The sequence below is a fragment of the Adelges cooleyi genome, unplaced genomic scaffold (genome assembly GCF_023614345.1).
Source record: "Adelges cooleyi isolate 19-005CV unplaced genomic scaffold, UGA_ACOO_1.1 ACOO_flye_CR_arks_rails_tigmint_CR_PRNA_23, whole genome shotgun sequence".
Taxonomy (NCBI): Eukaryota; Metazoa; Arthropoda; class Insecta; order Hemiptera; family Adelgidae; genus Adelges; species Adelges cooleyi.
In genome coordinates, this window is record NW_026095893.1 from 4,401,073 (window position 1) to 4,415,685 (window position 14,613).

The following is a 14,613-nucleotide window of genomic DNA, read 5'->3' on the forward strand; positions in this document are numbered from 1 at the left end:
TGGTACTTCTCTTTTCAGGAACTGAAATGATGTGTTACTATGTACCTAATGGTTTTTATCGATTTCATAATTGTTTCATTCCAGACCTTTTAACAAATCATACATTTAATTTGCGACGAGCAGTTGAGAAGGTATTACAATGGTGTTTGATTTACAGTGATGTGTTTATTTTTTTTCATCTGAAAATACTTTTTTTTTATGTTTATAGATATTTTAAAATATGTTTTTATCTCTAAAAAGGGAACAGATATTTTATATGGACATATTTTATAATTAAGGCCAATAAAACTTGGGCACTTGTTTTTATTTACATTGACGAACTTGACGCGGAATCGAAAACATAAAGCGTGTTATTGTGTCTAAAATATTTCCACAACTTATGTAGTCAGCTCTTTGAAGATATAGTATAATATCAAGTAGGTACATTTAGAATCAGTATAGTATGCCGAGAAGTTGTTGTTTATATGAACCACAGTAAATAATATTATAATATAATAAATTTAGGTATATTATTCATTAGTTGATGAAAGTTGTTTAACGCTGCAACTCATAAATAACATTAAATTATACACATAGAAAATTATTACAAATAAATAAAATATAAAAGAATAATAAAAAATACTTTGTATACATAAAACATAAAATAAACACTGTTGGCCGATTGTACAAATCATAAAATAATACGAATAAATAATGCAGATTATATAGTATTTGCATATGTACTCTAATAAATAGATAATAAATCTGAAATACTTAATGGTTTCTGCCACATAACAAAAATGCATTCGACAATTATTATTATATTAGTGACTATTGAATTTACTATACCAAATTTTAAACGATTTTGTTAGTGTTCGTATATTTTATATTATAAATGCGTTCTAAAATACTACAAGCGCTGTGCTAATCACGAGTTTTTTCCATTTTTGAAAATCTAATCAATGAATATAATACTATATTGTTTATTTTAATTCATTGTATTTGAAAAGAAATTACTCTTGCTAATATTTTTTTTTCTATAATAAAACGGAACCCTACAATTTCTGAAGCTACATTTTAAACATCGTTGGGCAACATAGGATAAAGGAATGTAGAAGCGGAATCTCTGCTAACTGAATTTTCGATGACACAAGTGTATTCACCCATGTCCGACCAACTAAGGCTATTCAATATCAGCTCACCTTCCGGCCCCACCTGTTAAACATATTATTATTATAATATACAAGTTACATATAACCTAAAAACCAATAGTTTCGCATAATTACATACCTTATGCTTTGGGTCAACGTCGAAATTAATAACCCGGTTATAGTTGTCCTTCCAGTAGTGTCTATACGGTGCAGTACCAGAAACCGAACACGGAATTACCACAGTTGTACCCATCATTTGCATCAAAACTGGACTCCATTTAGTTACTCTGGACATTTTTTCTTGACCACATGGTATGCCTCTACCTGGAAATCAAACGAATATCAAAAATTAAGTTAACTACAGTAACACATGAGAGTACAGACATAGTTTTAATGGCGCAATTAGAAGAGTTATAGAAGGACTAAACCCTTCCCCTCAGTCATCTGAAGCCCTTTCAAGTTGCTAATTATATCCTGTGTATACTGTTTTATTGATATCTTAGTATATAGGGCATAAGCCCCATCAACAATTTAAAGTAAAATGTATAACTGCAAAGTATTAAACCCGAAAATGGTATTTTCTAAAAACTGTAAATATTTGCGTACAAAATCTACAAGTATAATAATAAAAATGGCAATTTGTCAACAAAAATAAGTTCTCTACAATTTTTTATGTAGACTTATTTTAAACTTGGGTTCAATTTTTTAAAAATATATTAATGTTTCGTACGAAAAAATGCCATAACTCGCCTTCTTTGCGCTTTCTAAACTAGGGTTTCCCTTAATAGTTAAATATCTAATATAAATTGATTAATCTAGTTAAAATAAATATCCACGTAAAAATATTAACTATAGTTAGTTTATAGATAATATTAATTATGTCTAAAGAAGTACTTTGGACGAATTGTATAGACACATGTTCCTTTAATACGCATTTAAAACTTTATAATCAATTTTTTTTTAGTTGTTTAACGCTAAATAGTATAATTTATTATGGTACACGTGATCGTAAAGTGGCAATAAGTGTGTACTATATATATAACACTTAAGTATTGTTACATGAAAACATGAAGTGACATGTTATGAAATATTAGATGTGTAAAAATATTACGTGTTGGTTTTTGAGCAGTGATAAAAAGGTGTCGAAAAAAAACACTACCGGGCTCCAAATTCTAAACACTTTCCTGAATATACTTTATACCTACTGTTTTAGCGTTCAAGTAGATAAAATCATTCATTTACTGAACATACCTTCGACTATGATTGACACTGGATCACTAGCGATCGATTGTTCTCTTGCTTGTCCTGTACAGGTATAAACTCCTTGGTGATGTGGTTGAATGCAGTCGATGATATGCCTCACAGTCACTTTTCCAGCGCCTTGGTATTCTCCAGAATTTTCAAACTCGTTTGGTCCAACAGTTATCTAAAAAAACAAAATACTGTAAAGTTTTATTCGCCGAAAAATATAAATTAAAATATGAATAGAAAATAAAAAAAATACAGGTATATTATATTACACCTAGTTAATTATTCATTCAAAATTGTTTAACCAACTATTGTGGCATGTAGTCTATCAAAATTTAAATTACCTGATTAAGTTGAACCCCGCGATTCCATTGTGCTTGGGGCACAGGACTGCCGAAAACTGTACATTCAAGTTCAATCCTTTGTCCAGGCGAAGCTCTTATAATGCTCGGAGGCATCTCTTTTACCATAACCCAGTCTTTATGCTCGAAATTTCCCCTGCCTTTCTCATTACCTATCAAACAATATTTTATGACTCCGGGGAAATTGTATAACGTGTTTTCGGAATTCTTTATATTCTTATTAAAAGTAAATTACTGAACATAAGTATAATGTAAATTTTTTCGGTTCTGCTTATAATTTAACAAAATTAAAGGGAAATAATTGTAAAATATTAAATAAATCTCACCACTAAATGCAGATTCGTCCAATGAATTCTGAAAAACATACAAAATGCGATTTAATTAAAACAATTTTTAAAAAGACAAAAATGAATTGGAAAAAAGTATGTGTTTTGTTTAAACTATATAGAAGTTACGGTTTTCAACGATTATTACAAGTACACGGGATTGGTGTAGCAGACACGCGTACTTGCGTATTAAAGTTTAAATAAAATACAACCCTAGTTTTGTAGCATTATCGCAGAAGATTAATGTCAGGTTTAAAATTTTTTTTTTAATAATTTGTTAATAATTGTTTAAGCGGCGGAAAATTACTTGTTACATATTTCATTATCAATATCTTTTACAACGTTTTAAGTAAAATTACATTTACATAGTACATTTTAATCGTTTAATTTAACACGCGAAGTTCAAGATTTTAATGACATGGATTGTAAGGTACTTAATTCATGACCATTATTCGCAATATTCATAAATTTAGCACATGAATTTTTCTCCGATTTTATATTATTAGTGTTATTATGTAATATTTAGAGCAAAGTTGGGAGTTAATTTAAAAGATATAAATACAATAATTATTGTAAATTTAATACATTCACGTCACTGCACTATGCCAGTTTATATTTCAGCACAGCTGTGGGTTGATTTAAAAAAAAATAAGTGGTAGTAATAATTAAAGTATGCAACAATATATTTTATACTTTTATGCCAATACCTATCTTAGATAAATCTAAATGATCAGATTTGTACATATTATATAGTTGGTCATCTATACATTATAATATTACAAAGCAAACCCTATTTTAATTTTAATAATTTTAATATTGATTATATGTTTTTCTATAGTTTAATGAAACTCGTAAAATAAACGGTTTTTGATAATTAAGTCGCAGTCCACATGAGTATTTGAGTATTTATCTTCACAGGTCAGCGATAACATTGTTTTAGACGTCACAAACATTTATTATAACACAGGTAAACTCACAATATGTTATGACCTCAAGAATTCACTTAATTTTTTACCAAAATAAGGGCTCTGATTTTAAAAAACGTCAGAGGTTTGTTTCGGTAGGGCTCTAATTTTAGAAATATTTGCTTGATTGTCAGTGGGTTACTACATACATTTTTGTTATAAATTACTAAGTATTTAATGATTAAATTATTGTTACGGGAATTACAGTGTAATCAAAATAAAAAAATTTAGTCTAGCCGTGCTCATTTTTATTTATTCAAATCGCCAAATCTTCATATATTATATAGGTACCTATACTTGAAATGCTACTGTACATTTTTAAATTTGAATTGTACATCTAATAAGTTATTAACAATAAAATAAATGTCTACTAACCTCAACAATGTGGCTGACTGGTAAAATTGCTGCAAATCCAATACTCGTGAACGAGGCAACCCAGGAAAAACCCAGGAGCACCGCTGAATATCCCATGATGGCCATCATGTACTTAGCACAAAAAAATTGCAAATATTGGAGTTAATAAAATAATTAACAAGTTAAAACTTATTAACAAGTTGTAATTTTATTAATCTGACGTTAATTAATAGTGATAAAATATAACGATAAAACTTTTATAAAAAACTACTAAAAACTATACTTATTTTTAAAAATCAAAACTTTAACTGTTAGGTTATTATAAGAACAAAAGAAAAGAGCCTTGGCTTAAACACTTTGTATTGGGATGGTTTTTGGAATTGGGAGTTAATCGTAGAAGAAGACATGTTTCAGGAATTTGGTTGATACCGGTTATACGGAAATCGAGAGTATGTTGTATAGTATGTGTAGTCTTAGGAGTGAATGAAATTACACGAGGGTCGAGTTTGTCTTTTATACTCGAACTATTATCTCACAGTTCTAAAACATTGCATCAACCGGTGCAACTATATGGAATATATTTTTTTTATTACAGAGGTCAAGTTCTCAAAATCCGGTTTAGATAACTGTAAGATCCAAAAGAGTATAGTATATTAATATAAAAAAAAGATAATAACAATAATGAAGGTAATGCGTAAATATCTATCACTTTATTCAAATAAAACCTAGTTGTAAGTAGTGTCCTTAAAATAGGGTTTATGCAATCAAAATTTACTTTGAATAAAAAACGAAATTCTATTAGTTACTTTTTATCTAGATACTTCAATTGAGTATCTGTTAATATAATAAGCCAATTAGTGTATTATTAATAAGTATTAAAATGTTTAAATCTGATCACAATTAAAAGTCTTATTATTAATCATGTCAAATGAAGTGAAACAATTTCTATAACATACTCTTAATTATTAACATAATAGTAATCATATAAATGATAACTACTCAAAATCACAATTCACATTAACACCTTTTCTGATACTATGCTAAATAATTTCTTTATACCATTTTTATGTATAATTTATTTTATTACATATTTAACATATTGCGCACTTAATAAAATAGAAAGTATATTTAATTTAAAAAAGGATGATTCGAATTTTTATATTTTTATAATTTAAGACAATACTACTGGTAAGTTGTAACATGATGCAATAGTTTAACAATTAATTAATTAAATAATAATAACAAATAATCGTCATGATTAATTTTCAATATAATATATTAACGTTTATAATACGTAATACTTAATTCATAAATTTTATTTTAGACAATGACAAAGTCCTAACGGTGAACTTCTAATAACATTATTTTTAATAATAATTAAGAATAATAATTTAATGATAATACAATTAAGGTCACCACACGAGGTTCCTCATCGAGGTCCAGTATTTTTTGCAAAAAATAAATCACTAATTAATCATTTTTGACTTTATATTAATTAACTATGGTTGCATTGATATTTATTTTATACAATACACATACTATTATAATTTATTATTATAGTATAATATATAGGTTATACTAATACTATTGATTTTTAAATCAGTAGTACGGTAATGCCATAGTATGTCATGCCATAGCATTGCATAATTACTCATGCAGTAAGCAAGGCAACTTGTTATTCTCTGGGAAGAATAATTAAATTGCAGAACTTTAAACATTTAATTTTTTTAAATTATAAATACTATAACTTTTTGAATGAGTAGAAACTATAAAGATGGATCCATAGACATATTATGCAGCTAATGTCTGTTACAACTATTTGTTCGTCTTTTGTCAATTGTGTTATATTAATATTTTTAAAAACATACAACATGTATTGATACATGTTGTAGAAAAACAACCTCTTGTCGGCAAAGTTGTTTCGATAAAAAAGCTAAAACCTCGATTAAGGACGAATGTATCTATTTCTTAGCAAGTACCAATAATTATACCTTGGAGTCTACTCTCTAGGATTAGGATATAGGTAAAATTTCGAATTTAATCAAATAATAGTCTAAATTAGTATACATTTATCTCGGGTAAAGTGACCTTTTGTTGGTCGACTTGCTAGCCGACAATATCGAAAACTTCAAAGTACAATTAGTGTATCATCGTTTTCTTAGCAACAAAGATGTACCACTCGTTTTAAAATAAAATAAAAAAATTCTGAAAAATGCCGGCAAGATGCAACCATTTCGCTTTCCTAATCACATATAATTTGTCTACAGATAACATCAAATGAGTACAAACAAAGATATATATATAATTATAATGCATGCACATAAAATAATCTAAAATTGGAGTGTAAATTGTAATATATCGTTAGAATTTCAAATACTTGTTGTTTTTATAATAATAATGCTATTTTTAGTACATTTTACGATTTTTTATTTTTTAGTCGATTTTAGAATCGCTTATGATTTAGTAATAATTATTTACCGTATATTTTGTTAGGTTAAATAAAATTTCGTTATAATTGTTTACGTTTATTCAATATTCATACAGGTCTTAAAAACTTTACAGCTTATATTGTTTAACAACAATATATTGTATTGTTATTTAGTATTCCGTTAGATTTATTATATTTTTGTTGCAAAACGATATTGTGAAATAATTCAGGAACTTTAAATAACGTTTTCATGAAGAAACGTTGTATTATGTTCCGTTTCTTAGTAAAACGTAACACTATCGATAGAACGTTTAATGACTCTATTATACAGTTCTTAACTATATTCAAATATTAAGTAGATAACCTTTCGCATAAAACAATAAAAATGGAGGAATGACGGAATTTAGAAGCCGTGTCGACTTTTACATTATTAATCTATTTAGATTAGGTACATAGATTACGCCGAATTAATAAGTAATTTGATATTAACAGGGAGTGTAAAATTACTAATTAATTTAATATGTATAATATATAATTCTATGTGTATCAATTCGTATAATATGATTTAACACACTGTACAAATATTTTAAACCTACAATTTAATATCAATATAAAATATTATAAATAAATATTGTACATAATTACATATCAAAATTATTTATTATTTAATAATTGCAACTAATTAGTAAGTATATTTAGTGGAAGTATATTATATATTGTCTACTACAAAACTATTTGTTTTTATTTATTTTATATATTAATCATTTATTTTGTATTTCCTTCAATTGTTTGTAAAATATGTATTATACAACCTTATAATCATTGGTATTTATTATTAAATGTTAGTTTACGATTCAGAACAAGTAATGCATCGGTTCCCAGAGAGGAAAACGTAATCGTTCATCACCTGTTCAGGGGCGGGTTTTATCACTCACCAAGGGGGGGGGGCTAATTGAGGTTAAGAATTTACCTAGCTGTATTTCAAATCCAAACTCTAACAATCCAAAAATAGCTTGAAACCTAAATATTCAAATATCCATAAATATTAAATAACCATATTCTTCAATGACGAATCATAATACTTGCCTTAGAGAAATGGATAGCTTAGTCCCAAAGGGGAGGGGGTTACTGCGCCCTTAGCCACCCCCTTAAACCCGCCACTGCACCTGTTGATAGGACGAATAAAAATAAATGAATGAAAGTTTACTATTAAAAAAACGGAATATACTGAAAAGTAATCCCAAGGCTCTAGAGTTATACATTTTATTTGGATCTACTTAATTAGACAGCTTTTGCTTTGGCTCTTACTTACTAAAAAAATATGAAATTAAAGTCAGTATCCCCCTTAGTGTTAATTTATTACACTGGCTAACAATTTTTCATTTTTCATTTATTGCTTAACATTAACATAAAAACTCATTGGTGAATTATATTGAGCAAATATCTCCAAAACTAGGGTCAATCGCGAAAAAGTAATATCATTTTTAAAATCGGGGTCTGTAATCTTAGTAAAACATAAAATGTTTTTAAGGCAACAAAATAGTGTGTACATGTTACCCGTGTTATCATGTTACAATAATACATCTAGATAAAATAATCACTAAGGCGAGGGCAAATTTCTTAGAAGGTCTGAAGTCTTCTATCCCTAGTGTCAGCTTCTGACTCATTTCCTCTCGACAAAATTAGAATACCTTAACTAAATACAGAACTCGTATTTGATTTCCAAACTCAAGTTTCTTACTTATTCCGGATGCAATTAATATTCCCCAAGTATTGCAAAGACTTGGGCACACCACTGCTATTATTATAATACCTATACAATTTTTTGTTTTCCTTAATCCTTTTTTATTTTACTAGTAGACTATGAATACCTTTTATTTTTTAATGTAAATATTAAATTTATCATCGGAAAAAACAATTATGATGCAACTTAATTAAAACAGTAAATATGGATCCCGATTCGTATTATTGGCGTAAATCATAAACTTAATCGTTTTTCACACAGAACTGATTTTACTTTAGCTTGTATAATTTATAATACATATTTTATCTTTGTATGTTATCATGTTATTATGTCATTTTTTATGTCATAAACATCTTTATTGCGTTATTTTCTAAAAAATATTTTAAAATATAGTCTGTTAAATGGTGCTTATGTCTTTAACGTAGGTCATTAGATCAAACTAAATGGTAATAAATCATTATAATATTGGTTTAATTATTTCTTGTACTTTATAAAGAAGAGTAGAGCACAATAATTTTTATGAGATTTGTCATATTTAATAATTATCACAACATCGTAAAATAAACGAGAGATACGAACGGAAACAAATGGCCCCATGATCATTGATAATAAAATAATGGATGGGACATCAACTTATCGCTTGAGATAAAGTGATAATATTTTTTATGTTATATGGGGTCGTTTATTTTAACTTTTAATAAAAAATAAAATATAGTTATTAATCAATGATTAATGATTGTTTAAAACATTAAACAATTAACAAATAAATAATAATATAGATATTTTGTACTAAATTATGATAAAAACTTTTGTATTTTTGTATTAAATATTGAATTTTAAAGTAGTATGATATAATAACTATATATTAAAAAATTGATTTTTTTTTTTAATACTTACAAATAAAAACTAATATTTTAATTACTATGACATAAAACACAACAAAGAACCATGATACAAATTAATAACTTAATGAAAATAACAATAAATGGTTTAGTTTTTATGAAAATGTATGTTAATTTCATTAAATGGTTATGTAAAAACTGAATATGTTAATTATGTGAAGTATTAACACAGTTATACTGCTTACACAGTTCGAACTTAAAACAAATTTAACCCAAAATTCATGTGTCTATTTTTTATTAAATCCGTTTCAATATGAAAGCCATAATGCAGAATGCATCCATCCCACAAAAACATTAAAAAAATGAGATTTCGATACAATTTGATACAAAATGTCTTAAAAATAAAACAAATTTGACTGCCGCGCTATTTATCAATTTTTAAAAACCTACAGAATTATATGAATTTCAACCCGTTACTAATCGTGTCATTTTTGGTCACACTTAAATAAGTCACTTTAGACGTGACCGGCGTACATTTTTTACCTGAATCACAGTAAACAGTGTGACGCGACGTGTGACGGGTTAAATAATTGTTTTGTAAAACCTCAAATTATTCCCTAACACAGATTTGTGGGGTGGTTGCTTCCTGCATAATGCTATTCATATAATAACGATAATGTTACCAAATTTACAAAGAAAACTAAATCATTTTTGTTTTGTTTCCGTTGATTTTTGATATGGTTATTATCAATTACTGGTTTCAACTTTCATTAGTAAAACATGCAATAGTAAATTACTTTGCTACTTTCTACGAACAGAGGAAATATGGACATTTTTTTGTAAATAAAATTAAATAAACAGATAACAGGAAGGATTAGCATGGATGATTTAAATTATCCGTCATATTGCATTCAACATTAATACATTTTTTTATATTGGTTTATCAAGAGTGTATAAAACAATAAACCTTTAATCCACTTAAATTCTTAGATACGCATTTTATAATTTATTTCTATATTATTTAATACATAAACAAGCGCGTCTGTAAGATTTTAACAATAAATCATTATTTAATAGACCTAGTGGCTAGTTATATTTTTAATTGATCGTATGTTGATCTGGTGATCACATCATTTTAATTTGATAGTACAGTTGAAAATAATATGTACCTATATATACATTAAATGTTTCCGTTAAATATTGACGTAGTTCATTCATAAATAATCTGTGCTTGCACAGATATAGAAATAAAAAGTGTATGATGTAATATAAAATACGAGTATCATATAAGTGTATAAGTAGTATATGTGTTAAACATGCATGTCAGCGTTTTAGTTGTTTAATGCAGCTCAAGATACGTTACATGAATAATCATGTAATTTGAGAATTAAAAATCAAGGGCCTCTATTTCAAACATTTTTACCGAGTGTGAATTAAATTATGTATCAATTTTTGTTTAATTTGAAACGTAAATTTTTGTTTTCCTCAACATATTTGGAAAATATGTTTCTTATTTTTAATACTGATAAGCAAATTAAATGAAACACGTGCACCTACAAAAGAAAAAATATGAATCAATATAATAAAAAAATTGTAGCAAGCAGCTGATATTGATCCTGAACAACGAATTTTAATTGTATCACAGTTATAAAATAAGCGATTGCTCAATATTGAAATCCGATAACTGTATTGAGTGCATTTTGATTAACTTTGATGGACTCAAGCTATTTGCTAAGAATTCTAAATATATTTAAATAATAATTATTATTAAAAGTATAATTTAACAGGTTTAAAATTGTGCGTAGTAATAATAAAACAACGTTAAAACATTTGTTCGCTATAATTTTAAATCGAAGAAAAAATCAATGGCCCACCATTAAACAAATTACATGTAGCTTAACCATATACCATACAACATTGTTGTTTATAATAAATAAAATCATTTACGGAATCAGAGTACAAAATACATATTTAGTACTGTAACCAGAATTTGTTTTAGGCACTAGTTATTACTTACTATAAGGACTAAGAGATAATATATATTTTACAACAATAAAATAAACTCTATTGACCATAGTCTATACGAAGGAGCCGGGGCAGTTCTTAAAAGATATCTGACAATAAAGTAATCATTTTATAAGTGATACTAATTACGAATTAATATTAAAATACGTATAAATACGATGTAAGGTACTCATTTTTTAAGAAAATATGAATATTTTGAAAATTAATTTTTTTCTTTACTCTTAGCTTCTTGGGTACATATTTTAGTATATTTTTTAATGCTTGGAAATGTAATACCTATACTAAGTTATATTTCTATAACGAACAGATTGATGAAAATAATTTAAACACTAATATTTTTTTAAACGTTTTGTCTACATATTTATGGAATTAAAAACACATGTTTCCATTTGAAAAAATGAAGTCCATACTTTTTTTACGTTTAAAGGATGAAGATAAAAATAATCAAATTATTGGAAAACATAGTAAAATATACAAGTACATGAAAAAATCACAACAGATTGTATATTAACTAGTATATTTTCCTATTACCCTTAATGAGGACGTCATACTATCGTATTTTTGTATGTAAAAATTACTTTTGTTTTTCATTTTATTTTGTTTATGGTAGATGTACCGATGTTTTAAAATTCTATGTATTAATTCAATATACCACAAACAAATACATAGTTTGAAAAATACATAGTCATTAGATGGTTTACATTACTGATCAATAATAAATAAAAATTGAAAAATTGTCTGTTGAAAAACTTATCAGGTACTATTACAGACTCCTTACTACTGTGCTAATAATTAATGTACACTAAAATTTTAGTTCAAAGCAAATTTGGTCATTTTTTATTTAAGTAACAATAATAATTTGAAAATAAGAGTTATCTTAAATACATTTTCTGCATAAAAAATGTTTTATTTAAACAACATTTTTTTTGGTGTCTGTACGATATCTTCTGAACCGCTGAAACGATTTCTTCATGTAGAAACATGTAACTCTATAGATCCGAAATCGTATCTAAAAGGTACTTTATTCAGTAAAAAATTTGGAAAATTCGCCCTTTCTCCTTTTAAATAGAGAAGAAATGTACATATTTTTAAATTTAAAACGCTATAACCTTTTTAAAAATAAAAATAATTAGTTTCAAATTGACTTGGAATATTTTTTAGATAACGTATTATCAATGACCATTAAAAAATATTACAAACTCTTTAAGTAGGGGTAGAAACTTTTCCTTTATTTCTCATATCAAACAAAGTTTTATGCCTTTAGGTCTGAAAACTATACTGAAGGTAGATCTAATGTGAAGCTATACATACAGTTTTCTTAAATATCTGTAGTAAAACTTTTTTTTATTAAGGAAAATACCCCCAAAAAAGGTAAAATTATTAGACTTTGAGAGTAGTAAATTTCTAGGTTTTTCAAATTTTTTTTATAAACTTTTGGTCTAATATAAGACCATTTAAAAAAAAAAATTTTATCACTCATATTTATCGCAAAAATATATGTTTTTTATGTTATTTTTCACGAAAAATCGATTTCGACCCGTTAGCTCAAATAATATTTTATTTAAATACATTTTTATTTTACTTTTTTAATACCTTATTTTAAATAAATACTGATCTTATTTTATTATTTTAACCCTTTTTAATTTGAGTTATTATTTCTATCTATCTATTTATAGATAGAACATTGTTTAGACTTAAAAATTATTTTTATTATAAAACAATTTCTAATATATATTTGTAAAAAAAATGTATTTAAAACTATTATTTATCTTGATAAAATAAAAATACAATTTTGTTTATTATTTTATTACATGATTTGAATTTTTACTTAAATACGTCTTTATTTTTAATAATTATGTTAATTTATTTACTTAAATGAAGTCATCTCAATAATGCCGACGTTTGGTTAATAAGTAAAAATTCATTGAAAAATTGTCTATACTAAACCCCTTAAAAATGTAAGTGTCCTCATAATCTTAAACCTGTGATCTATCTCTCAATATTTAACTAGTACAAAATTCTACTATAAAAGTACTCACGGTTGATATCTTAGTGTTGCGCGCCGTCTAACTGGAAGAATGCAACAAGTCGTAATGATCTGACATTAACGGTCCCTAGGCTTTATAAGGCACAGTCTACAGCACTGTTTCATGACGCAAGCGTGGGTTTATGGGCTCAACTTATTAATCCTAACAAAACATTTCAATAAATTAAATACTATATCGGCCGACCTTAACGAAAATTGAACTAATCATACTGTTGGCCATCGAAAACTTCGCGGGTGGCAAATAACATTATTAGTTTGGGTCATAATTCAACAATTTTTCAATTGAATATCGATCACGTTTTGACAACGCACAGTCGAAAAATTAAGTGTTTTTAGGCTACAACCACGCACAATTCAATGAGTTACCCTCAAGGGAAAATTATTTTTTATTTGTGTAATTTCAAACGAACCGACAGAAATGTGTAATCTAATACTTTAAGGGGATAAGCGGTTTTGTTTTTAAGAAGTTTTGTTTAGGCAGTATTTATGAAAAAAGTGGTTTTAATAAATTTCGACCATGTCGGTTATATTACCGGTTAATTTGTATATGCTTCATGGTATTATTTTTAATTTAAATCATTTTGTCTATAAGTAAAAGCCATTTTAGTTAATATAATATACATTTTTTGTTCTATCGCACAGGCTGAAACAGTGATCCGATTATTAATCTGAAAACGGATTTGACTTCGCCATGAAGTTTACTTGAGATCGGTCAGCGTAATTGTTTGATATCTTATTCATACTATGTATAACCACGTTTGAACATAATTTAAAATATCAAATTTGGAAGGGGTTAAAGCTAAAAATTGATAAAAGTACCCTAGAACTAGAAGTGCAATAGAATAAAAATGATGTGTTTTGACCGAAGAAACCGACCGCATGCAATCCCCTTGATTATTAAGGGGATTGTACGGTGTACCTATTAAGGCTTAATAGGTACAATAAAGAAAATATGTATTTCATGTGCGTAAACGTGTAAGCATAATTAAACTCAATGAGTAAATCTACTAAATTTATAAAATGTTAATAATTAATAAATAGAAGTTATTAAAATAAATTGTGAGAGTAAAATAATCATCAGACAATTTGTTTTTAAATAGTACCATTTACATCAAAGCGTTTGTTAGAAAGTTATAATAACT

The 14,613-nt window shown here is 26.7% G+C and overlaps 1 protein-coding gene across 1 annotated transcript; it reads right to left on the reverse strand.

The window, feature by feature from the left end:
* Positions 1 to 958: 958 nt before the first annotated feature.
* On the reverse strand, positions 959 to 13,582 carry LOC126835991 (neural/ectodermal development factor IMP-L2). Its single transcript, XM_050568921.1, has 7 exons — positions 13,464 to 13,582; positions 4,407 to 4,517; positions 3,067 to 3,094; positions 2,723 to 2,892; positions 2,382 to 2,556; positions 1,270 to 1,454; positions 959 to 1,194 (listed from the first exon to the last, which is right to left on the reverse strand). The coding sequence occupies exons 2-7, from the start codon at positions 4,512 to 4,514 to the stop codon at positions 1,057 to 1,059; spliced, it is 804 nt and encodes a 267-aa protein (XP_050424878.1). The 5' UTR covers positions 4,515 to 4,517; positions 13,464 to 13,582; the 3' UTR covers positions 959 to 1,056.
* Between the last annotated feature and the right edge of the window lie 1,031 nt (positions 13,583 to 14,613).

Coding starts and splice junctions, on each gene's coding strand:
- LOC126835991 (XM_050568921.1), bottom strand. CDS start 4,514: ATGATGGCCATCATGGGATATTCAGCGGTGCTCCTGGGTTTTTCCTGG. Junction 3,095..4,406: donor CAGTCAGCCACATTGTTGAG/GTTAGTAGACAT, acceptor TATGTTTTTCAG/AATTCATTGGACGAATCTGC. Junction 1,195..1,269: donor ACGTTGACCCAAAGCATAAG/GTATGTAATTAT, acceptor TATGTTTAACAG/GTGGGGCCGGAAGGTGAGCT.